Source organism: Convolutriloba macropyga, chromosome 5, assembly GCF_964194025.1.
Source record: "Convolutriloba macropyga chromosome 5, txConMacr16.3, whole genome shotgun sequence".
NCBI lineage: Eukaryota > Metazoa > Xenacoelomorpha > Acoela > Convolutidae > Convolutriloba > Convolutriloba macropyga.
The window spans coordinates 12403625-12427813 of NC_134472.1; the positions used below are offsets into that span (position 1 = coordinate 12403625).

The 24189-nt window shown below is 34.2% G+C and overlaps 1 protein-coding gene and 1 long non-coding RNA gene across 5 annotated transcripts; one reads left to right on the forward strand and one right to left on the reverse strand.

Annotated features, from left to right (window-relative positions):
- Positions 1-2917: 2917 nt before the first annotated feature.
- Positions 2918-16512, forward strand: LOC142339806 (uncharacterized). 4 transcript variants are annotated; one of them, XR_012759033.1, is made up of 3 exons: positions 2918-2986; positions 3872-4095; positions 16118-16512. It is a non-coding gene; the product is annotated as an uncharacterized LOC142339806 (long non-coding RNA). The 4 variants fall into 4 exon arrangements; XR_012759036.1 differs by having other exon boundaries at positions 2927-3045; positions 3875-4095; XR_012759035.1 differs by having other exon boundaries at positions 2937-3049.
- Positions 16513-20406: 3894 nt separating this feature from the next.
- Positions 20407-21856, reverse strand: LOC142339807 (anionic trypsin-2-like). The gene is made up of 2 exons (XM_075390090.1): positions 21691-21856; positions 20407-20638 (listed from the first exon to the last, which is right to left on the reverse strand). The coding sequence occupies exons 1-2, from the start codon at positions 21764-21766 to the stop codon at positions 20409-20411; spliced, it is 306 nt and encodes a 101-aa protein (XP_075246205.1). The 5' UTR covers positions 21767-21856; the 3' UTR covers positions 20407-20408.
- Positions 21857-24189: the final 2333 nt, after the last annotated feature.

Here is a 24189-nt window from a genome sequence, read left to right on the forward strand (position 1 = left end):
ACTGCCTGAACATATGTTTATCACGCAAACAAGAGAAACAGAGCTTTGCTTCAGCCACGACCTTGGCTCTCTGTGTGGTGGTATTCTCCTTAAAGACACGCATTCCCACAGCCGGTGGCTGCCTTTGCATACAATTCAACTAAGGATTGATGAGTGTTGATTTCGTAATGATTGAATCCTCTGGGATCAAAAACTGAAGACCAGTCATCTTTTGAAACTCTGGCAATCTCCCTGACGTTCTGGAGTTGGTTGCTGATGAATCCTGGTCGCTTGAGAGGCCAGAAGTCGTTTTCAATCCAGTTGTTTGACCGCTGCTGTCCCTTGTGGGGCGCCAATGTAAAGGTGTAAAACCACTCTTTCGAAGCTTCAATTCATTCAAGCCATTTATAGAACGATATATTAAGCAACGTGTTATAACATCGATAAAGCAATGTATCATAACGCATTATGTATCGGCACGATCACAGCAACAAGTGAGAGTTTAGATGGCAAGGTTTTTTGATCCTCTTTTACTGGTTTTTTGTCTGATGTTATTGACGCCAGAATTGGTTCATACTCGATCAATAATCGTCTAAAGAACCTAAAACTATTAAGCCGAAAACCACCTTAATCCGTACATATCGTGGTTATATTTACTTAAAATTAGGTTATACATACTTTTTATGAACTTTCTACGTATATTGGAACGTATTTTAAATATTCTATTCTGATTTGTCAATATTCTCTCGCTTTAAATCTATTTACTTGTTAACAAAATACTTTTTTTAGTTCAACAAAATTGTTTGGAGGTATCCCCTGCTCTTGTAGATTAGAATTTATCATGTGATCTTTTCTGGCTCTATTATCAGTGCATAAAAAGCATTAGTTTGTTCAACATTGGCATTGAACACATGGAAGTAGTTTGTCGCAGGGAAGGACACTGTGAATATTAGCTGCGTCATCATTTGAACCGAAAAAGACTCAAAGAGAAGACTATTTTGCCATATAAAATTTACTTTAAAATTTTAGTTTTTTTTTGTTTCATAACTTTGTTTATTAACTCACAAAATTCCAATTCAATAAAAACTCTGTAGGAAAGATTGTGAGAAACTTAGTGAATGCTTTTGAAAAGTTGAAAGCAATTGCTGTCTGCATCGGTAATTTTTTGTGAATTTTCTACCCCTTGAATGGCGGATCTATACTCTTTCCCAGACCAATTTAGAAGGCTCCCGCATTGGAACAATCGAGAAAAAAATCGATTATATAGCGGTTTTCAATAAAAAATGTTATCAACAAAATCCCTTCTACGGTCTCAATCTGGGACCATTTTAACGATTTAAATCCTCTTAAATTCATTTACTTATGTTGAAAAAAATGGATTAGAGTCGTTTAAAGAACATTTGAAATGGATTTAAATTGAGCTACGAAGACTCCCTTAAATAGATTATTATCTCCACTCAGTGAAAACCGTTATATTTTTAATTTCAAATTAGCATTTCATTTATTTTGAAAGTTTTAATTGAAAGTTTCAAGTTCATCAACTTTCACTCAGTTTCAGTCCTTCCGCTTCATGTGATACCTTGGCAACAGCAAGTCTATCGGCTCAACAGGTGCCCAGATGAAGAAACCGAAGATCTGCATCTAAAATAGAGGACAAAATGCTGTAAAAACTTGTGTAAAATTAGCAAAATTTTTCAAATAGTGTAAAATTAGCAAACTTTTTGAATAAAATAATTAATTATACCTGCATAGAAGATGTCAAAGGTAGGTTGATATACTCATTCTTTGAAATAGATTTTCGACTCTAAACATGGTCTCACACTAAAAGTAGGCCAAACCAAAAAAAAATTTTTCGTATAATTTTCGACCATTTTTATTTTTCGGCTAATATAGTCGTTTTTTCGACCTATTATCGACTAATTTTCGTATAATTTTCGACTATTTTTTGGCTAATATAGACGATTTTTCGACCTATTTTCGACTAATTTTGGTATAATTTTCGACCATTTTTCGGCATATACATTCGTTTTTCGGACCTATATTTGAATAATTTTCGTATATTTTTGAAGTTGTTGACTTACTGTTGTCCTGGTTTTTTTTGGAGATCGTTTGCCTGAAATCAAGGATAACTGAATTAGTTGAATTGAAACTTAAAAAATTCAAATTTAACTAACCGATTTCTGGTCTTTTGGTGCGATGATGATTTGGGCTGTGATAAATCTCAATTTGAATCTGGAACGAAACATTTTGTGAAGCCAAAAAATAATGTAAAAAATTTGTTGAATTGAAATTACAATTCTCTGTAAAAGTTTGCCTGGAATATTGGGCTCTGACCAAATCTCAATTTCAATCTGAAAAGAAAACATAAAACCAAAAACTGTAAAGCCAAATTTGTTGGATTGAAATTACAACATATTTAAACGACGAAAACATGCGCGCGATTATGATGTTTTTTATAGCAGTTTTGTTTTCGCAAAGCTAAATTTTGCTCAATTCTGATTGGCTAAAAATCGGTCGCGAGAAAATAAGACAACTCTTAGATCGCTTTAAATCCGTTTAAAAATTTGTTTGCTATCGTAGCTGCAAGCTTTTTTAAATATACCCCATATATTGGCAAAATGTAGTCTTAGCCTAAGAAAATCTCCATAAAATCGATTGCTTGCCTACGTTTTACGACACGGGCTGATAACTTTTACGCCCCGCCCACAGACGCACCTGCTATTTAACAACACATAACTCGTAAAAGGGAGGCATAAAACCACTGGAGGGGTGGTAGATCCTGGTTCTCTTCTGCCATCATATCATTAATGAATCTAGAGGAAAATAGTTGAAAAGTATGAGTGTGATGAAGCACTCTGGTAATAACGGCACGTGCGCGAGAGGTAAGGAGGGGGGCATCGCCGGCCAAGGTTTTTTAAATTGCTCAATCGTTTGCGAAGCCAAATTGTAAAATTGACAAAAAACAAAAAAAACCCACGTGCCATTGTTCAATAATCTAAAGCAAAGTGTAAATGTTTCTTCAAAAGACAAAAAAACTGGACCCTTTCCGCTCGTGCCCCAAGCTTTGTTGGTGCATATTATTTGCACCCCTAAGATGCACGTGCCACATTTTCACATAATGAATTACTATTTAATGTCACATTCTCCGTAATTGGGGGAGTATAACGCACGGGCGTGGGTGTGGGGGGAGGGGGCACAAACGGAAAAGTTCCCAAAATCTTTCCTTATACCCGTTCAGTTTTTTCGCTTCGAGATGGGGCCCGAAATTGGAATTAAATAAAGGCCCCCAACTACCGTAAACCATCATCCACTACATCATCCGTTAAGGGTCTTTCCATTACGGATAGATTTTTTATTTATTTTAGGATCTTTTCCGTTTGTGCCCCCCCAGTACGTTATGCGCCCCCCAGTTACAGAGCACGTGCCATTACATAGTAAATTACTATGTAAAAATATTGCACGTGCGTCTGCGGGTTGCAAATAATATGCGCCCACTAAGCTGGGGGGGGCACAAACGGAAAAGATCCTTATTTTAATAGAAACGATCCATAAATTGGATCAATTCTGTTTCGCCCCCCCCCCCCCACCTTAGTGAGCATATATTTTTTATGACCCCCAGGCGCACGTGCTATTTTCTTACATAGTAACGTGCTGTATAACAACATATGGGTCTTTCCCCCCCCCCCCCCCATGAAATTATAGCCCCCCTTTATGTTATAATTACCCTGTTTGGGGGGCTGTAGTTTATCTGACCACTAAGCTGGGGGAGCTATAATGGGAAAGACCCCAACATATACTTAGTAACTGGGGGTCATAAAAAACACTGGGGGGGGGGGGGGAAACAGAATAGATCCCATAAATTTTGTGGGAACTTTTACTTCTTTCTTGGCAGTAGCCCGCAACTAAGCTCCTGATTGATTGATAACCATGTTTGATCTACCAAAGCATGTGAACACTTCAACCACAGCCATCTCAGACACAATACTCTACTGGTTTCCATGGAAACAGCCACTATTCATGCTAGGATTACTACTCATGGACACTTTGTATGACGTCATGTTGTTTGAGAAATCAGCCAATCAGAATGATCTTGAAGATGTTGACTCAAACCGACGAGTGGGGGCCAATTTGTTTTCTCTCGTTTTTTATATTCCTGCACTTAAAAAAGGATACTGATATTGAATTACATGTATTGGTTACGTCTCTGATGTAGTCATTGACACAATCTGGCATTAATGGAGAACCGCGAAACGGTTCGTGATGTAATCCAGATTTTCGAAGTAAAAAACAAAGAGTTCAGATTTTGTTAGCGTTACTACCAAATATATTCATACGACTAATAAAAGCAATGTGAAATTACATGTATCGATAATTATTATACAAAATATAAACATTATGACACCTAAGATTGAGTTTGAAGTCAGTCAAGGACACATTAGAGTCGTGTCTCGTAACTTACCCTGAAACACAAACTTGAATGTTTGAAATCTGGCACCGTATTTAGCAAAATCTGGCTTTGAGATCTGACATTAAAGAAAATGCACGTGCGTGTTTCAGCTTATCTAAAGATAATATTTGCCCCGCCCTCCAGTGCTGTTTCCCGGGTCGAGGAAAAACCGGAAAAATATGCAAGCTAAGCGATGAAAAGTTGTTTCTTTTCACTGCAAATTTTGAACAAAATTTTGCGAGGAAATGCGGTGATATTATGTAACTTCTCCGCTAGAGTAAGCGGTGAACTTACAAAAACTTACAACATTTCACCTCTTTCTACAAATTAACGCCCTTAAACACATTCGAATCTCTCACCTCCTCAATGTCAGCCACTCCTTCCGCTGCCCCACCTCTTGCAAACGTCTAAGATATTTTTTGAATTTAAATCAAATTCACTCTATTTTTTGTAAAGCATGCGCGTTGAATTTTTGTAAGATTTGTGATTTTTAGCGTTGAAATAACATATTTTAGCGGTGAAATTTGGTGATTTTTAGTAATTTCACCGCTTACTCTAGTGGCAAAATTGCATACATTCACGGCTTAGAAAGAGTGTCAAAAGATATAAGACTAGGGGTCATTTTAGGAAAGGGGTGTGAGGCAAAAATCTAACAAATCCTACCTTACTCCCCATTATCCCCCCACTCTTACCTCACATCATCTTTTTTCTAAGCGGTGAATTTATAATTTCACTGCTACGTTAAGCGGTGAATTTATGTAATTTCACCGAATTCACCAATTATCTCACATAATTTGGACACTATTTTCAAAGCGGTGAAATCAAGAGTTTCACCGCTAATTTCAGCGGTGAACTAATGTAATTTTAGCGCTACGAGGCGATTATTTTTTTCACCGCATTCACCGCCTGACTAATTCACCCCGCATTCACCGCTTATCTTACATAATTTTGCGTTGAATGATGTTGACTACTCGGCTCAGGTTGTAAGTCAATTTGCTCATCGTGTGTTGTTTTTATCTGTGGTAGACATCAAAGGTAAGTTAACACTTAAGATTTTTATGTAGTAGAAATTCACCAACAAACTTTTTTTGAAACATGAAGCAGATATAATTTGTCGAAATACAGTGTCGAAATGCCAAACTTTGCCGATTCTTTGCAATAACAAACAAAACGTCACCTGTGGACAAGTATTTCAGGTCAAATTTTGGATCTTTTACCTTTGTGGCCCCAGTACGTTATGGACCCCCAGTTAGAGAGGAGGTGTCATTCATAGTAAATCGTTATGTAATAATATGGCAAGAAGGTTTGGGTGTGCAATTATTATAGACTAACTATGAGGGGGGCACAGAATCAGAAAAATAAATTTTTGAAAGTGAATAAAAACTAGCATTGATGAAAAAAGTTTTTCACAAGAATTTTAAAAACTAGTGTAATTGGTCGAACAGTCAATTTAACCTCCAAAATTTATAAGAAGTTTGAACTTCCAGTTGTAACTTCCAAAAACTAAAAGAAGCTGTACAGACAAAAAACTTTTTTTTCAGTATATTTGGCTCCTTAAAGAAACTGGCTTTTTTGCTTGGGAAAAAACATGTTCATACAAAAAAAATTTTTTCATGCTTTTGTTCAAACTTTGAATTCAAACGCCTTGAGAAAATACTTGCTCAAACGTTATCTACAAATTTTTTATTTCTTAGGCAACGAAAGTGGACAGAAACAGAAGAAAAAAACGAGCTTTTTCCCAATATAAATCAAATCCTCAAAATCATAGGATTACTTCAACAAATTTGTGGCTCATTCAAGGTAAAGGGGCTCACGCACTCTCTGCCCACTTATTTGGCTCAATTTAATGGGAAAGATGCTAAAATTTGATGGCAATTGCTCCTACCTATAACTGTATTTCTACAGATTTCAGGATTTTTTATGAAGGATATTAAATACCTTTAAATACCCAGAAATTGTCAATAAATTTTCTGAAAATTATGCAAGGAATCCGCAGAAGAGCAACGAATTGTCAAAAATTTCACAGCAAAAACTCTACCGAACTTTTCCTTTTGCACCCCCAGTTTAGTGGGTGCATTCGATTTGCAACCCCCTCCCCACACACGCAAGTGCCATATCTTTACATAGTGATTTACAATGTAATTGCACGTGCTCTGTAATTGAGAGGAGCCTAAAGTCTTGCGGGTGCAAAAAACGGAAAAGATTCAACTTTAATTCATAATGCGCTGAACTGCGCTGAAATGCGCTAAAACTTCGTAAGAAGTAATGCGCCGAAACCTGCCAATTTTTCAAAAAATTTAAGTTGTTGTTAAACTTTTCTTACGTTGTCGGAGTCTCGAACGGCGCTAATGGTTGTTGGTTAGAACCCAATCCACTGTGTCATTCCGTCCTGTCCTTCATTTTATGTAATTTGATTTCACATTATTTAACATTATAAATGCGCTGAAAAGTTCTGAAGTGCGCTGAAATTTTGTAAGCAATGCAATGAAAATTCAGCGCGTTTCTTACATAGTTTCAGCGCATTTCAGCGTTTTTCTGCAAAATTCTTACAAAGTGTTTATAGTTAGAATATTATTCAATTAAGTGAAAATATTTACAGGGCAAAAAACTTACATAATAATACGCTGAAATCCGCTTAAACTGCGTAAGAAATGCAGCGACAGGCGCTGATTTTTTGAGAGGGAAGATATGAAGCTTTCTGAGGAGGGCGCTGAAAAAGTTGTTCAAATTTATATAGGAAATGTGCTGAAAAGTTGCTAATTATATGTAAGAGACGCGTTAAAGTTGCGCTGAAATTTTAAAGTTTCAATACATTTCAGTGCATTCAGCGGATTTCTCATTTAATTGCAACAACGTCAGCGCATTTCTTACATTAAAATCAGCTGAAACGGCGCTGACATCTTGACCCGGTAACAGCATCATTTCCGTTCAGGTACATGCTGTGTTATTAGATTGTGTTTCATTTTGCTATATAAGGATGGAAAATAATTTTTTCATAAACACACTTTCATCTCCGTGTACATTCTAAGCAAAATGGTAGCTCTGTAAGTCAAAAACCCAATATAACCGTCAGCAAAATTTGGGGTTTTGTGAAAATTCTTGACCTTAATAAATTGTTCCGAACGTGATGTTTGATCGCGCTTTCGTCTGAGCAAATAAAAATGAAATTTTCCGCTGTGCATAAAAACTAACTGAAGGCATAAATATGTGCCCTAGTCGAAAACAAAAGTTGATCTTGCAAGATCTTGCAAGAATCTTGCAAAAAAAATAATCTTGCAGGATCTGGCAAGACGGAGTTAATCTTGCAAGATCTTGCAAGAAAAAATTAATCTTGCAAGATCTTAAGGAATCTTGCAAGATTAACTTTTTTTTGCTTTAAAAAAGTTCCCGGTTTGAAATTCCGAGAAGAAAAAATAAAATCAACTGAAATAGAACACATCATTGGTACGCTTTTGATTCAGAATACGCGATTATTTTTTATTTGTGTTTTGATGAATTACGATGAAGTTTTGGCATATCCAGAGTTTTTTTGCGCTACTGAATGCAAAATTCTGACAGTATTTGTTTTAATGTCAGTTTTGATTTATTATAATGCCTTTTGTGCGAAATAAACGACTTAATAATTTTCTTCTTTTCAAAGAAAATGACTTTTGTTGCACTTTTCAGCAAACTTCATAACAATTACCTATCAGACAACAAAAAAAAACGTCGGTATAGATGTACAATGAAATGCCTGGTCGCCAAAGGATTGTTAGTGATAATTTGCAATGGTTTCTATGAGTTTAGAGAAAGATTCAATGAGTTTAGTCAGCAGAAAAAGTGTTATCGTTATAAACAAGCTTTACATGTTTTCCTTGATTATGATACATTTTTGGCACATCCATTACGTTCTGTGATACTAAAAGCAATTTACTGAAGGCGTTCATTCTATTTTCAGTTCCGAGATCATTAAATTGCGTTTTATGCCAAATAAAGAACTCATATATTTTCTTCTTTTCAAAGAAAATTGACTATTGTCGCTTTTTTTAAAGCAAATTTTATAACAATTACCTATCAGACAACAAAAAAACGGTCCTATAGTTGTATAATGAAAGGCCTGGTCGCCAAAGAATTGTTAGTGATAAATTGTACTGGTTTCTAAGATTTTATAGAAAGATTTAATGAGTTGAGTTAGCAAAAAATAATCTGTTCTCGTTATAGACAGGTTTTACATGTTTTTCTTGGTTATGATACATTTTTGGCACATCCATTACGTTCTGTGATAATAAAAGCAATTTACTGACGACGTTTGTTCTATTTTCAGTTCCGAGATCATTAAATTGCGTTTTATGCCAAATAAAGAACTCATAAAATTTCTTATTTTCAAAGAAAATTGACTATTGTTGCATTTTTTTCAGCAAATTTTGTAACAATTACCTATCAGACAACAAAAAAAAACGGTCCCTATAATTGTATATAGAAATGCCTGGTCGCCAAAGGATTGTTAGTGATAATTTGTACTGGTTTCTAAGAGTTCATAGAAAAATTCAAAGGGTTGAGTTAGCAAAAAATAATGTGTTCTCGTTATAAACAGGTTTTACATGTTTTTCTTGGTTATGATAAATTTTTGGCACATCCATTACGTTCTGTGATAATAAAAGCAATTTACTGACGTCGTTTGTTCTATTTTCAGTTCCGAGATTTTTAAATTGCGTTTTATGCGAAATAAACAACTCATAAATTTTCTTCATTTCAAAGAAAATTGACTATTGTTGCATTTTTTTTTAGCAAATTTTATAAAAATTACCTATCAGACAACAAGAAAAACTGTCTTTATAGTTTTATAAGGAAGTGCCTGGTCGTCAAAGATTTTGTTAGTGATATTTTGTACTGGTTTCTAAGAGTTTATAGAAAGATTCAAAGGGTTGAGTTTGCAAAAAATAATGTGCTCTCGTTATAAACAGGTTTTACATGTTTTTCTTGGTTATGATACATTTTTGGCACATCCATTACGTTCTGTGATAATAAAAGCAATTTACTGACGACGTTTGTTCTATTTTCAGTTCCGAGATTATTAAATTGCGTTTTATGCGAAATAAACAACTCATAAATTTTCTTATTTTCAAAGAAAATTGATTATTGTTGCATTTTTTTAGCAAATTTTGTAACAATTACCTATCAGACAACAACAAAAAACGGTCCCTATAATTGTATAATGAAATGCCTGGTAGCCAAAGGATTGTTAGTGATAATTTGTACTGGTTTCTAAGAGTATATAGAAAGATTCAAAGGGTTGAGTTAGCAAAAAATAATGTGTTCTCGTTATGAACAGGTTTTACATGTTTTTCTTGGTAATGATACATTTTTGGCACATCCACTACGTTTTGTGATAATAAAAGCAATTTGCTGACGGCGTTTGTTCTATTTCCAGTTCCGAGATTTTTAAATTGCGTTTTATGCGAAATAAACAACTCATAAATTTTCTTCATTTCAAAGAAAATTGACTATTGTTGCATTTTTTTAGCAAATTTTATAAGAATTACCTATCAGACAACGAGAAAAACGGTCTTTATAGTTGTATAAGGAAGTGCCTGGTCGCCAAAGACTTGTTAGTGATATTTTGTACTGGTTTCTAAGAGTTTATAGAAAAATTCAAAGGGTTGAGTTTGCAAAGAAATGTGTTCTCGTTTCAAACAGGTTTTACATGTTTTTCTTGGTTATGATACATTTTTGGCACTCCATTACGTACTGTGATAAAAAAAGCAATTTACTGACGGCGTTTGTTCTATTTTCAGTTCCGAGACTATTAAATTGCATTTTATGCGAAATAAACAACTCATAAATTTTCTTATTTTCAAAGAAAATTGACTATTGTTGCATTTTTTTTAGCAAATTTTGTAACAATTACCTATCAGACAACAAAAAAAACGATCCCTATAATTGTATAATGAAATGCCTGGTCGTCAAAGGATTGTTGGTGATAATTTGTACTGGTTTCTAAGAGTTTATAGAAAGATTCAAAGGGTTGAGTTAGCAAAAAATAATGTGTTCTCGTTATAAACAGGTTTTACATGTTTTTCTTGGTAATGATACATTTTTGGCACATCCACTACGTTCTGTGATAATAAAAGCAATTTGCTGACGGCGTTTGTTCTATTTGCAGTTCCGAGATTTTTAAATTGCGTTTTATGCGAAATAAACAACTCATAAATTTTCTTCATTTCAAAGAAAATTGACTATTGTTGCATTTTTTTTTAGCAAATTTTATAAGAATTACCTATCAGACAACAAGAAAAACGGTCTTTATAGTTGTATAAGGAAGTGCCTGGTCGCCAAAGACTTGTTAAGGATATTTTGTACTGGTTTCTAAGAGTTTATAGAAAAATTCAAAGGGTTGAGTTTGCAAAAAATAATGTGTTCTCGTTATAAACAGGTTTTACATGTTTTTCTTGGTAATGATACATTTTTGGCACATCCACTACGTTCTGTGATAATAAAAGCAATTTGCTGACGGCGTTTGTTTTATTGCCAGTTCCGAGATTTTTAAATTGCGTTTTATGCGAAATAAACAACTCATAAATTTTCTTCATTTCAAAGAAAATTGACTATTGTTGCATTTTTTTTAGCAAATTTTATAAGAATTACCTATCAGACAACAAGAAAAACGGTCTTTATAGTTGTATAAGGAAGTGCCTGGTCGCCAAAGACTTGTTAGTGATATTTTGTACTGGTTTCTAAGAGTTTATAGAAAAATTCAAAGGGTTGAGTTTGCAAAAAATAATGTGTTCTCGTTTCAAACATGTTTTACATGTTTTTCTTGGTTATGATACATTTTTGGCACATCCATTACGTACTGTGATAATAAAAGCAATTTACTGACGGCGTTTGTTCTATTTTCAGTTCCGAGACTATTAAATTGCATTTTATGCGAAATAAACAACTCATAAATTTTCTTATTTTCAAAGAAAATTGACTATTGTTGCATTTTTTAGCAAATTTTGTAACAATTACCTATCAGACAACGAAAAAAAACGATCCCTATAATTGTATAATGAAATGCCTGTTCGTCAAAGGATTGTTAGTGATAATTTGTACTGGTTTCTAAGAGTTTATAAAAAGATTCAAAGGGTTGAGTTAGCAAAAAATAATGTGTTCTCGTTATAAACAGGTTTTACATGTTTTTCTTGGTTATGATGCATTTTTGGCACATCCATTACGTACTGTGATAATAAAAGCAATTTACTGACGGCGTTTGTTCTATTTTCAGTTCCGAGATTTTTAAATTGCGTTTTATGCGAAATAAACAACTCACAAATTTTCTTCTTTTCAAAAAAAAATGACTATTGTTGCATTTTTTTTATCAAATTTTATAAGAATTACCTATCAGACAACAAGAAAAACGGTCTTTATAGTTGTATAAAGAAGTGCCTGGTCGCCAAAGATTTGTTAGTGGTATTTTGTACAGATTTCTAAGAGTTTATAGAAAGATTCAAAGGGTTGAGTTTGCAAAAAATAATGTGTTCTCGTTATAAACAGGTTTTACAGGTTTTTCTTGAATATTATTCTTTTTTTGGCACATCCAGAGTTTTCTGTGATACTAAATGCATGATACTGACGGCGCTTGTTTTGTTTTGAGTTTTGAGTTTATTGAATTGCGTTTTGTGAGAGAAGAAGAACTCAATAATTTTATTCCTTTCAAAGAAATTTGACCATTGTTGTATTTTTTTTTTTGCAAATTTCATAACAATTACATATTAGACAACACAAAAAACGGCCAATTTAGTTGTATCATGGATTGACTGGGCCTTCAGCGTTTGCCAGTGATAATTTGCAATCGTTTTTAAGAGTCTATAGAAAGATTAGATGAGTTTAGTTAATAAAAAAAGTGGTTTTGTTTTAAACAGGTCTTACAAATTTTTCTTTATTATGATGCATTTTTGGCACATCCAGAGTTTTCTGTGATACTTAATGCAAGGTACTGACGTCGTTAATCTTCTTTTTAGTTCTGAGTCTATTAAATTGCGTTTTGTGCATCATAAACGGCTCAATAATTTACTTCCTTCAAAGAAAATTGACTATTGTTGCATTTTTTTTAAATAAATTTCTTAACAATTACATATCAAGCAACACGAAAAATGGTCCTTTTAGTTGCATTATGGATTGACTGTGCCTTTAGAATTTGTCAGGGATAATTTGCAATTGTTTCTAAGAGTTTTATAAAAAGATTCATTGAGTCTAGTGAGCAAAAATAAGAAGTTTTTTCTTTATAAACAGTTTTACATGTTTTTCTTGATTATGATTGATTTTTGGCACATCAAGAGTTTTCTGTGATACTAAATGCAAGTTACAGACGGCGCTTATCTTTTTCCAAGTATTGAGTTTGTTAAATTTAGTGTTGTGCGAAATAAACAACATAATATTTTCTTCTTTTCAAAAAAAATTGAATATTGTTGTTTTTTTAAAAAAATTTCTTTACAATTACCTATCAGACACTAATAAAAATGGTCCTGTTAGTTATATTATCAATTGTCTGGGCCCTTAGTGTTTGTCAGTGATAATTTGCAAAGGTTTCTAAGTGCATATTATTGACCGCGTTACTCCTACGTTCAGTTTTGAGTTTTTTAAATTACGTTTTGTGCGAAATAAACGACATGTTAACCTTCTTCTTTTCAAAAGAAAATAGAAAATTCACTTTTGTTGCCCTTTTTAGCAATTTTTATAACAAATACTTACAACCAACATTAAAAACGGTTCTTTTAGTTATATTATGAACTGCTTGAGCACGTAGTGCTCGTCAGTGATAATTTGCAATGTTTTCTAAGAGTTTATTGTTGGGTTCAATGTGTTTATTCGTCAAAAAAGTAGGTTTTTGTTATAAACAGTTCTTACATGTGTTTCTTGATTACATGAATTTTTGGCATATCCAGTGTTGTTTGCTCTATTACGAGCAAGGTTTTAGTGGCATTTATGCCATTTTAAGTTCTCAGTTTATTTATTTTTGTTTGATGCAAAATCCATCAAGGCTGCTATTATGGTGTTTTCACTTGTAGGTAGCGAAACTAGATTTTGCTTTTATCCCGAGTTGGGAAGAGTTTCCCAACGCGGGATAGAGGTTGTTTGGTGTCAGAAACTCAGTAGCAAGCAATGTATCAACCAGGAAGTGAAGCTACATATCTCTGAACTCTGTTTTGAGCAAAAGAAAGGCCCCTATACCAAATTTCGCCTCAAGAGTTCGTGTTCAAAAAAATTGCTTTTGTTAATTACTCACTAACCCCTGAACCAGATTGTACGGGGTTGGTGGCGTTCGAATCTCCCTTAGCACCTCTTTTAACCCTGCAGAGGTCATTTACAAGCAGTGGCTGGTTGGGGTTTTTATTGAAGTGCAAATTTGGGGCTTGCGCCCGAGGCATGATTGTGCAGGGGCGTGAAAATTCGATACTCTAAAAAAGTGATATGTGTGGACATATTATAGTGATTTAGACGCCTCATTATCTCTGGAGTTCGAATATATACAGTTTTATATACGTTTTCCGGGATCTACAGGATGAATTTTGACTCTGCAGGGGTTGTTCCCGGCCATAATGGGGTCGGGTTACAAAACACTAATTTTGGAATTTCTCCGTGTCTAGTTGAGCAATTTTGGTGTCGTCTTTTGGGTTAAGCTTGTTTTAAGCAGTAGTTTCAGAGGAAGGGGGTCCCCCATAGTGTTTTCCGTAGGAATGTTGAAAATTTGGCCGGTACAAGCACCCCCACATTTTGTCCCAAATTGACATCGCTGTTGTTGTACAAGGGTGAAAAGCGGGTTGTAAGTGTTGTTATAACGTTGGTTTATGGTGGTATAGACACCGTGGGAGGTCTCCTAGGATGTGCTAGAGTGCCAGGAAGCTCCCTGTAAGATTTCGGGGAAAAAATGTGCCGTTCGATGACCCCCCAATTTGGGCCAAAATGACCCTGCTGTGGCTGTTCAGGTGTGTAAAACCGGTTATAAGTGTTGTTATAACGCTGTTTTATGGTGGTATAGACCCATTGGGATGTCTCCTAGGATGTGCTGGGGTACCAGGAAGCTACGTGTAAGATTTTGGAAAAAAATGGGACATTCGATGAACCCCCCATTTTGGCCCGTTTTGGCCCCTTACTGTTGTGCAGCTGTGTAAAACCGGTTATAAGTGTTGTCATAACGCTGTTTTATGGTGGTAGAGACCCATTGGGATGTCTCCTAAGATGTGCTAGGGTGCCAGGAAGCTACGTGTAAGATTTTGGAAAAAAATGGGACATTCGATGAACCCCCCCATTTTGGCCCGTTTTGGCCCCTTACTGTTGTGCAGCTGTGTAAAACCGGATATAAGTGTTGCTATAACGCTGTTTTATGGTGGTATAGATCCATTGGGATGTCTCCTAGGGTTTGCTAGGATGCCAGGAAGCTACGTGTAAGATTTCGAAAAAAAATGGGGCATTTGGTGAACCCCCCATTTTGGCCATATTTGGCACCACTACAGCTGTGCAGAGGTGTAAAACTGGTTATAAATGTTGTTATAACGTTGTATTATGCTGTATTAGACCCAGTTTGATATCTCCTAGATTGTGTCAAAGTTTCAGCGAGCCATGTCAAAGATTTATTGAAAAAAAATGTGTATCCATGACTGCACCCATTTTGGCCCTATAGGGTCAAATTCCACTGTTTAGGGTAGTAAACCGCTTAAAAAGGTTGTTACGATATTATATTATGGTTCATTAGACTCCATTTGATGTCTCCTAGGTTGTGTCAAAGTTTCAGCGAACCATGTCAAAGATTTATTGAAAAAAAAATGTGTATCCATGACTGCACCCATTTCGGCCCTATAGGGCCAAATTCCACTGTAAACCGCTTAAAAAGGTTGTTACGATATTATATTATGGTTCATTAGACTCCATTTGATGTCTCCTAGGTTGTGTCAAAGTTTCAGCGAGCCATGTCAAAGATTTACTGAAAAAAAGTGTGTATCCATGACCGCACCTTTTTTGGCCCTATAGGGCCAAATTCCCCTGTACAGGGTAGTAAAACCGCTTAAAAAGGTTGTTCCGATGTTATATAATTGTGTATTGACGATTCGGCACCCGAAAAACGATCAAGAAAAGAGAAATTTGAAGAAAAAGAAAAAAAATTAAAAAAGAAGAAAAGAAGAAATGGCGCGAAGGACTTTCTTTCATGTGATAGATGTCTTTGTTTCTTTTTGTGATGCTTTTTTATTTTTTTAGACTTAATTGTTGACGTTTTCAAAAGGTTTTGTTGCTAGGATAGGACTTAGGATAAGGACCTATGACGGCTCTGTCGGCTATTTTTGAGCTCTTTTTTATGTTTTTTTAAATGTTTTTTGAGCCGATTTTTTTCTTCCAAAAAAAGTTAATCTTGCAAGTTCTTGCAAGAATCTTGCAAGAAAAAGTTATTTCTTGCAAGATTCTTGCAAGATATTGCAAGAAAAAATAAATCTTGCAAGATCTTGTAAGAATCTTGCAAGAATCTTGCAAGACGTAACATGAATTTTTTTTTCCGACTCGGGTGATATAAACCGCAATTTTTCAATTTTTCCTTAACCCTCATCACTTCCTATCTTTAACATTAACCTTGAACCCCCCCCCGAGAGTTTGCGGAGTTGATCCATTTTTTCTCTCAGAAATTGAAACTTCAGATAGAAACTAGTTTCACTACCAACAGAGAAGACAATTTGCACCCAGGAAGTCGGGATCAAGTTCAAAGCTATGCTGCGTTTTTTTATGCAGTGGTTCATATTTGACCTTTTCATCTGGTCATTTATAACTAACCATTTAGTAATCGGTTATATTGTACTAATTACAATCGGCGTGGGAGGAAATATCATGATTATTACCTGTCTTTTGGGATTTGATTATGCGTTTTGTTCATACGTGATGCGAAAGATGGAGTCAAACATCATTTTGTTCATACATAATTTGGGGCACTCGTTTCATGATATTGTCACTGTGAGGGGTAGGTAACTAAACAGACTTACTACTTCAGAAACCAAGACCAAAGTAACCAATTTAAAAATCAACAAACTCACCAAGAAAAAAGTTTTCACAGTCTTAGTGGAAAGTTAATTTTTTGTATGTTAGATGATGCTTTTGATAACGAACTTTTTACAGCTAACTGCTTTCTAAAGGAAGTTGACATTTTATCGATAGCTTCAATTATTTCATGTCTATTATATTATTTCGGTCTATCGGATTGATTCGCCGTGTTTTTGAACAGTTTTGAACTACGTATTTTCGATCAGTTTATCTCAAAAACCACTGGACAAAAATATTTCGGCATCTCCAAACTTAAAAATCCATCTATGAGCAATTGGTTAACTAGAGATTGATGCATAGCTTTTATCAAAACAAGAAAACTATCTGGAGTAAATTTTTGCATTTGTTACATACGAAACAGTGATAATCAATTTTTCAACTATGAGTACATACAACTCCTTAGTTACCAATGCATAAGTAATCCCTTCAAGATGAGAAAAATTTGTTACTGGGATTGAGAAAAGGTCGTATATAAAAATTGCGACAATATGTAGAGTTTATTTCATAATCCTAATTTTTGCATGTTTTATTTGGAAATAGTGATTACAAAATTTTGAACAGTGAGCACATTGCTTCTTCTAGTTACGCAGATTCAATGGGAAAACCACATTTTTTTCACTTATTTGTGCAAATTATTGCATTTTCTTTAAAAAAATTGTGCAGTTTTAGCAAAAGAAAAAAGGTCAAAAAGACAAGTTTATAGTTTTCAGTTTTAGTGTTTTTTGTTGCACGCTGACATAGCCTTGAGCAGTAATTTAGTGGTTTACTATTTATGAATTAACTGAGTCATGTAGAATATGGTTTCAAATACTGTCAGTTAATGGCTAATACATTCTATACCAATAAGGAGTATCCCAAAATTTCTGTTTCGAAATATTTGTAAGAGACGAAATTGTAATTGGTTCGATGGGATATTGCTGATTGGCTTCAACAAGCGTTATTTCTCCAGCCTTTTGGCTCGAACACAAGAATTTGGTTGTCATAGTTTTGACAATTAGCAAAGTCGATTGTTGACTGATATCGATTAATTATATAGACAGATGATATATAGTTATTATGACTTATGAGAGGAATTGAAAAGCACAATTTTCACAGTTTTTCTGCATTTTTTTCTTAAAAACTTTTAAATCAATTTCCTTTCCAAAATCTAAGACCGAATGATTAATTTGGCATCTGCAATGTTCAGTAGTATATTTTGCTTGATTTTGCTGGTGAAATAAAATTGCTTCAGTAAAATTAAAGAAACATTATTTCACTGAGATGACAAGATAGTTTGTAACGCTTTTAAGTCTGAATAAGAACGTTTAATCAGTCGAAAAATCAACCGTTATGTGAAAAACATTTTTTATTACGGGTTAATTGCCACACCTCGCCTTTTAAATTTTGGTTTCCTTAGTTGTGGGTAGAAGATATTATCACTGAATGTTGAACAGCGGATAAATTCCATTCATGATTGATTTTGAATGGTTTCTGCGCCTCCTGGTGTAAGCAAAACAAATAAAATATTTGTTTAATATAAGTTTTTACACTTTCTTAGAAATCCTCTTTGATAAACTTGAAACAAAAAATGTAAAATCCCTAGCTCTAAATCAACTCATTTTCTGCAGATAAACAGTTTTTCAGCTTTTTCTTTTTTCTTATTGGTAGATTTTGTTTTATTATCTAGTCTCACCACACCAAAACGGAAACAATAAATTATTCGATTAAATCAATAGCATAAATTAGCAGCTTCGAGCAAAATTTTTTCGAACTTTTGAATTCAAACTAGTCACGGAAGTGAAATTTAGTATATGTCAAACGACGCAAAACAGATATCAAATATTCATATGAGTTTGACGAAATCATTTCTTTCTCTCATTTTTCAACTGCGAGAGAAGCAGTTGCAAACCATTTTTTGTTTTGCTTTATTGCATTGCTTCATCACTGAACTAGATAACAGATAACTGAACAACAAAACCCTGAAGAAACCGAATTTAGTAAAAAAAAAATAGGTTGAAGTGGCAGCTTAATCCATTATGGCATGTAAAAGGAAAAAATGTGGCAAAAGTTCATTAGCTCGATATTTTAAATCCGTTTTTGTTTTTTTTTTGCTTCAACGAAACGCCTTTTAACTAGAAATAAGTGATTAAGAATATACTTCACTGTGAAAGAATAGTTAGGATTTAGATTTAAAAGTCAAAGGAAAACAATCCACAGAAAAACATACTTTTAAAGTTACAATCTGCTTCACTTCGATGCAGTTGTTGTTTATAAAACGAAGTAGTCTCTTTCTTGTCTGATTTCTGCTTGTCATTGGTGCAACAATACGATAAAAAAGATACTGAGCGCAATTTATGAAAACTTAAAAGAAAAAATTTGAAGCGTTTTATTGTCAAAAGTATAACAGATTAAATGTTTCGGGTCTTTGTAATGCGTTTTCTCTTTGTTTTGAACTAATTCTTTGACCAAAATCATTTGAAGTTTCAGATTTTTTGCCACTACACTAAACAAGTTTTGGAACATAGATACACACACAGAACGAATTTTTATAAATTCCAATTGTGCGTTACGTCCGATATGCTTTACAAAAATGAAGTGTTTTGCAGAACCAGAGCAATTTATGAAATTAAGAATATAAATGTAGAGAACTAAGTATTCCGAAAAAAAGATTTTTACTATTAAATTTATTAATAGAATACTTTCGTTTGGGTTTTGCCAATTTAAGGCCATTAAACTGTTTTTTTTAAAAAAGCGCTAAATTGACCCAACAATTATAATATCTGACAGCAGGGTGAACGGAAAATTTTTCCGTTTATACCGCTACGGCTTATTATAGCACTATCGAACAAGGAACCGCTTTTCTGTTTTCGGTGTGAAAGGTGGCTATAATCTTTAAAAAATTGGCCCCTCAACGCATGATACCCCTCTCCCTGCTCCGCTTGCCCACCCCTCCCGCAACCCACCCCTCCTTATGCAACTCTAATCTCCAGCCTACTACTACCGAAGACAACAGCTTGCCGGTCGTTTGAGAGCAATTCGCCGAACGTTAGTCGGTTATGTTATGCTAGAATTTTTTCATTCAAATTATGTTTCTGTAAGTCAGTTTGGGGGAGGGGGGTCTCACAACCTAAGGGTAATACATGTCAAGTTAGAAAGTTGCACTATCATTTTTCATATTATTAGGACTCAGATCAGCTGAGAATTCGAGCGTTTCTAAAACTGCGATCCCCTGTGTCCAAAATCTTGTAAAATCTAAAAAGTTTTTTTGCAATGCTCTTTCAAGCTTATACATATTTTTACCAGTAAGAGTCTTGCAAGATTCAGGGAAGATAACTCTGTCGGAGTTGGACTAGGGATAAAAAGCGTTTTTGTTCTCGGAATTAGACCAAAAACAATTATGTGGGGTTTTCTGTTAACTTGACAAAATTCAGAAATGTGGAAATTCAGAATGAAGCTTAGTACCTCTCAGCTCTCACTTGTAACATGCAATTACGTATTTAATAATTTTAAATTACAGTCGCAAGTGATTATGTGACCGTTACTTAAAGAGACAATACGAGTAAAACTGCCAATAATACTGTCCAGTAACTGAAATTTTCAATAACTCATCTAGCTACCTATTAGCCGAAGAAAAACGATAGAAAACGGTCAAGTCAGTCAAAAAACCACAAATACTTTGACCGTTTTTTTCCTAAAAAATACCGATCAAAAACAATCATTTCTTAATGTTTTTTGAAGAAAACTTCAACTGGGTTATCCAGTTCCAGATAAGAATTGACAGAAAATGGACATTAAATCACGTTCGCTTGTAAAATGGGCACACTATAGACTGCTAATTTTTGACACTCTTTTACAATCGGCCTCAAATCAATCCATTAGTAACTATGTTGAAAATCAGAAGTCCATCATACGGTTATATTTATAAGTTATAACTTATATAATCAGTAATTAAACTCCTCATTTACGCTGCATTTTCCTCGATCCAATCAACATAATTGCACACCTTGGCATAGACACCTGGATGCTTCGGTTCTGCACATCCTTCACCCCATGATACCACCCCAACTAACTCTGGCTCTGAGTCTCCGAACCAACCGACTAAGGGGCCACCAGAGTCTCCTTGGCACGCGTCTGTGCCCCCTTGCGAGTAGCCAGCACATAGCATGTTGCTCGTCATCCAGTCATAGGAAGCTAAATTTATTATTTAAAACTTTGGTTCAGACTATTTTCCTTCAAAAAACCATTTCTATCTTGGCCAAAGTTTTTTATGTTTTCGGAACTGTTCTCTTTTGATAATAATGCACTATAATTAATACCCAGAATATATAAAAACACAAATATAGATTTTGGAGGAAATAAATAACTTTTTTTGCTGAAAATCCGTTTTCTAAATTTTGATGGGAACAAAACTCGTTGTTAGAGCAATCTGTTTATCTTCTCGAACAACTGATGTTTTTGACCATCTCTTCCCTTGTAATTGCATATTTTTTCCATAATAGCCATAACCTGGCTTCGCTCACGAGCTCAAATTATTGCAGTTGTTTTGGTTTCATTCTGACAATAGTTCAATAATGCCCAGAAGTAATTCATCCTAGAGTGATACCTCAGTTATCCTTCAAGGATCATGCAAGATTTTCTAGTCGGTTGTCGTTAAATGAATATATGATTTCCTGATAAACTTACTTTGATCATACATAAACACCTTGTAATCATTTATCGTTAATATATATTCTCCCAGGTTTTTGAAGCGTGTCACATTTGTCCTATCCTTTTTTGCTATCCTGGTAATCGTACAAGAATCTTACACGAAGATTATCAAACCATTTGATGAAAACAAAGATTTTGTTCACGTTCAGAATTTTTCTCACAAACTCAAAATTGAATATGTCTAATAACGTACCAAAGAGCTTTTAACGTTACGAGACTATATGTAATGTTATCCAGGATGTTAATAAATCAGAAATGAAAAAAATACCTGATGGATAATTATATAAAAATTCCCACAGGTTACTAATTGCGGGTTGAAAAGACAAATTACTGATTAGCACCTACCCATATCTGGGCTCGTGATAAAATTTGGCATCTCAAAGATACCTTAAATAATAAACAACAAATTTTGCATAATCAGGTTCTTGGCTGACGGAATTTGTTTAAGCGAAGAACTGATTATTTTTTAAATCCCAAAAGTTTGTTTCCTACGTAATGAATGAGAAATTAATTAAGGAAAACATTCATTTGCAAACCTGGTGTGACCACATAGGCACTTGAGCCCCGAATAGTTGGTCGGAAACATGTCCATTTGTGTGTTTGTACCCCCATCCGAATATGTAGCCATAATACCACCAACAAAAATCTCGATCTGACCGTGACAACCGAATTGGCTGGACGAATTTGCCAAACTCCAAATCAGAATCTGTACTTGGCGACTGTTTCCCTTTTTCGATCCCTTAATTTCCCCTGGAACGATACGGGTATCTATAACTGTTAATTTACAGCCTTATAAGACTTTCTCTTAGAGGTAAAGGCTACTCCAGCTTATTTGATGCAACACAAACCATTATTATAAAAATTTGTTTGTTTTTTTATTGACAATTTTGTTTATTGAACAATATTTTTAAAGCGGATTTTTGAGGCGGTTTTTGAGTGAATGTTGGTCTAAAATTTTGTACACTTGATTCTTCGTTCCTTTTCTCTTTTCTAGGGATAGAGCTCAGTTCCATGAAAAGAGTTTTGTCACCCGATTTAAAAAACCTAAAATTTATTGAAATTTAACTTATTGGAAATTGGCCACGTAATTTATGTATGCAAGCTGAGACATCCCTATTGTTATTCGGAGATTTTGTGAACCTTTTTTTGTTGGTATAATTGGTTGTTCATACGATACGAAACACCTTAAAAACATTAAACACGGAAAATTTGCTCGCAATGTTCACAATAATTTTAAACCCCAACTCCTTGAAAAAGACAAAATTTTGAAAACCCTGTAATAAAAATATTCTACTTTTGATGGGCTTTCTAGCTATATACCACTCACAACTTTTGACAATTATTGTATCGAACGGCCAATACTGGTTGAACAAAAAAGTTGAATATATAAATTCATCCCTCACTGAAAGGAGTCGAGGTCGGAACAAGAACAAAAATAGTTAAATGGTAGAGATACTTGCGATAAGGTAATTTTTTTTATCTTTTTCAGTAGGAACTATGTTGATAAAGGAAGTAGTATAGTAAACTGCGGATAGTCTACCAAATCTCAAATGAACATATCTCACTCGCCTCGCTCGCTCGATATCTCCATTCAAGATCAGGTAAACTATCCGGCAGCCTACTAACGCTCGCTCAATGCTTCGCATCTCACCGTTCGTCGCTTCGCAACTCACTCTCGCTTACTACTAGCTCATGCTTCGCATTCGCTCTAGCTACGCTTACTATTGTTATAGGATATGTGTATATATAGAGTTCGCTTACTACTACACACTAAAAATTGAATGAATATGTTCACATAATGATAAAAATAGATTCATAATTGATTAAATATGTTCACATACTGTGGAAATTAATTAAATATGTTCACATACTTATAAAAAATAGTTCGAATGCCTGTATATCCGCACTTTGGCAAGCATATAATTTTGAGTTTTATAATTGATTATATATATTCACACTCTGTCGACATTTTGAATAAAATTATGCAATATAATAAGGTTTCATAATTCCGTTTTTGTCAGCAGCTTGTCTTTTTAATTCGTTGAGATTATGTTGAAACTTCTTATTCTGTCTAATTATTGAATCACATTCCTCGCATAATTCATTATCATTGCATTCTTCACAATCTCTCTTCTTAGAAGGAATAATTACGCCTGAATCGAACGATTTTTTCCAGCTGATAGGAAACTTACCTTCAACAGGCTTACCTTCATACATATCAAAATACTTTTTAGTATCTAACAACCGATTAATATCACCAAATCCTTTGAATGTCTTTTTCTCATTTATAATTCCATATTCATTAATAGTCAAACAATATTTAATTTTAGGTGCTAAAAATAGTCCATAAAAAATACCACCATTACCATAATCATTTTTACCTTGACCTAATTTCTCTCCAACAAGATTATTCTCATCTAATATATTCCAATATTTTTTTTCGATGTACAGGCTGTCGGTATCCTGGTAATACGCACTATTTTTTTTGAAACCGTCTATAATTCTTACAAAATTGTTCATAATTCGCTTGCTATTACTCAGAATGAATGCTCCCAACTGAGATGGCATAGTATTTTTGTCCTCAGTTTCTTTGTCAATACCTTCGTCTAAACTCAATTTTACAATATAATTTCCATTTGCTAATTTCCAATAGTCTTTAACTCTTTCATCAAACTCAGTTTTCATCCAATGTTCAGTCTTACAACAGAACTCTTCTTCGATATCCTTTCTAATAGTTTGCCCATATAAACTATTCATAATCAATTTTACCATTTCTTGCAGAATATCTTCACCTTCAGATTTATTTTTAGCTCTTAACTCGAACAAATTATTAATAAATTCTTTGAATGGAGATTCTTTGAAATTTTCTCTGTAAAGCACACCTTCATATACTTCAATAACTTTACCACCAATTTTTACAATTTCTTCAATGTCTACACTTGTGAGAGTATCAATAATATATCCATTTCTTAATCTATTAACTTCAATTTTATTCACTTCTTCTTTAACAGGCAAATGTGGAATAACAAGATCTT

Coding starts and splice junctions, on each gene's coding strand:
- LOC142339807 (XM_075390090.1), bottom strand. CDS start 21,766: ATGGGGGTACAAACACACAAATGGACATGTTTCCGACCAACTATTCGG. Junction 20,639..21,690: donor TGCCTATGTGGTCACACCAG/GTTTGCAAATGA, acceptor TAATAAATTTAG/CTTCCTATGACTGGATGACG.